The sequence below is a fragment of the Notothenia rossii genome (genome assembly GCF_949606895.1).
Source record: "Notothenia rossii genome assembly, chromosome: 2".
In the NCBI taxonomy this organism is placed as follows: Eukaryota; Metazoa; Chordata; class Actinopteri; order Perciformes; family Nototheniidae; genus Notothenia; species Notothenia rossii.
The window spans coordinates 95,504,591-95,507,062 of record NC_136904.1 but is presented as its reverse complement, the minus strand read 5'-3'; the positions used below and the strand labels follow the sequence as shown (position 1 = coordinate 95,507,062).

The following is a 2,472-nucleotide window of genomic DNA, read 5'->3' as shown; positions in this document are numbered from 1 at the left end:
GTTTCTCCTCATGTTCACTGAGAGGCTGTCTCTGTCTGTACGGGCTTCATCATATCTACATTAATGTTATATTAATGTTTCACCAGCTGGTCTCAGGTCAGTTTCTCCTCATGTTCACTGAGAGGCTGTCTCTGTCTGTACGTGCTTCATCATATCTACATTAATGTTATATTAATGTTTCACCAGCTGGTCTCAGGTCAGTTTCTCCTCAGGTCTCGTGTTCACGTGATAATCTTTCTGTCTTTTCCTGATTCATTATGAAACTAAATATGTACTTTATATTAATGCTGTATATATTAATGTTATATAAATTGAAGTTAATGTTTAAACAGGTGGATTCAGGTCAGTTTCCCCTCAGGTTTCGTGCTCCTTGTGCTAACGTTAGTTTAATATCTCACTTATAAATGTTATTTTGAAATCATAAATGTTTCTTACATTATTGTTATTTATTCACGTTAATGTTTTAACAGCTGGTCTCAGGTCAGTTTCTCCTCATGTTTCTCACGTTTCGTGTTCACATACATTTAATGGTTCACTGTGGTGATGCATAATGTTTTATGTATTAATATTTTAACAGCTGGTCTCAGGTCAGTTTCTCCTCAGGTTTACTGAGATTATGTTTCTCTGTTTTCATGATTAATCATATATTAACATTCTTTAAATGAATATTATAACTATTAATGTTCTGTGTATATATTAACATAATTGTTGAAACAGCTGGTCTCAGGTCAGTTTCTCCTCATGTTTCTCACGTTTCGTGTTCACATACATTCAATGGTTCACTGTGGTGATGCATAATGTTTTATGTATTAATATTTTAACAGGTGGACTCAGGTCAGTTTCTCCTCATGTTTCGTGTTCCTTGTGATTGTTCTGCTGGTTTATGACTAATTTCACATATTAATCTCATGTTTCTCATTTTTCGTGTTCATTGCGATGATGCTTTTGCCTGTTTCTGATTCATGATAGATATTTATCATTGACTTATACATTAATGTTAAAGCAGATATTTTAGTATGATTAATTATCTGTGAATTCATATTCTATGAAGACACGTTTTAAATATGAATGTTAAATAAATGTGTGTTCTAAATATTCCAGTTTCCTTATTACTGCTGTATATGTCAATGTGATATAAACTAATGTTATATCCTTTATTTAGATGTTAACAGGTTGGTGAGCTCTGTTGTTATTACTGTTGTTGTTGTTGACCTGAGGTCACAGCGTGTTGTTTGTTGGGGTCTCCTCATGACGTCAGCAGGGTTTAACGTGACCTCGTCCCTGACGCTGGTCGGTTTCTCCTCGCTGTCTGGCCACAGCTCGCTCTTTTTCTTCGTGTTTTTGTTGCTGTACCTCTTCGTGTTTTTCAGTGACTCTCTGGTGATTTATATCATCTGTTCGCAGAGAGCTCTTCACCGGCCCATGTTTGCCTTCGTGGCATCATCTCTGCTGAACTCTGTCACATGCAGCACACTGGTTTATCCTAAACTTATGTCAGATATGTTGCTGTCCGGCTCCGGCTTGGTGCAGGTGTCCCGGACTTTTTGTCTGTCCCAGGGTTTCTTTGTTAACTCTTTTGGTGGAGCTAGCTTCATGCTGTTGTCGGCCATGGCCTTTGACCGCTACCTGTCCATCTGCCACCCGATGCACTACGCTGTGCTGCTAACTCCTGCCAAGGTGGTGCTGATGCTGCTTCTCTGCTGGATGCTGCCTGCTATTCTAGTGGTATTCTCAACGCTGCTGGTTAGCCGCTTACCGCTCTGCAGCGCACAGCTCGACAGGGTCTACTGCGACATCTACAGCCTTGTGAGCCTGAGCTGTGGTGGTGCTGAAGAGCAGCTGAGTGGACTATACATTCTGCTGATCACAGCAACTAACGTCTTCCTGCCTGCCGCCTTCATTCTCTTCTCCTACGCTAGGATCCTCTTCATCTGCCTGCGGCGCTCACGTAGCTTCAGCAGCAAAGCTCTACAAACCTGTCTTCCTCACCTGCTCGTCTTCTTTAACTTTTCCATCTGCATCTGCGTAGACCTGCTGCTCCGCCGCCTGCAGAGCAACAGAAAATCTGACTCCACCATCATCCCCTCCATTTTGATCCTGATAATACCCACTATACTGAACCCCGTGGTGTACGGACTGAAGTTAAAGGAGGTGTTCACGCATGTGAAGAGGCTGCTGAGCTGCCGCAGAGACAGCTGATCAGGTTATAGTATAAAATAATCAACAATAAAAAACATTCCTAATGATGCGAATAAAAGTGTTATATTGACCACAATTTGGTCTGATCTGAGGCCTTAAGCTGGGACTGGGGTTGTTCACCACTCCTATTACTCGCAATCATTTTTGTGTATGTGTTCCGTTTTAGTGCTTTTATCATTTATCTGTTTTATTTCAAAAAAACTTTTAAAAAACTCGAAGCACTTATTGAGTTAATTAAGGCCCTGTAACTGATTCACCACTTCCCTTGTATGA

At 40.7% G+C, this 2,472-nt stretch overlaps 1 protein-coding gene across 1 annotated transcript; it reads left to right on the top strand.

The window, feature by feature from the left end:
• Nucleotides 1-1,248: 1,248 nt before the first annotated feature.
• LOC307029785 (olfactory receptor 1E16-like) lies at nucleotides 1,249-2,199 on the top strand (the record flags this gene model as incomplete). The annotated part of the gene is made up of 1 exon (XM_079665868.1): nucleotides 1,249-2,199. The coding sequence occupies one exon, from the start codon at nucleotides 1,249-1,251 to the stop codon at nucleotides 2,197-2,199; it is 951 nt and encodes a 316-aa protein (XP_079521994.1).
• Nucleotides 2,200-2,472: the final 273 nt, after the last annotated feature.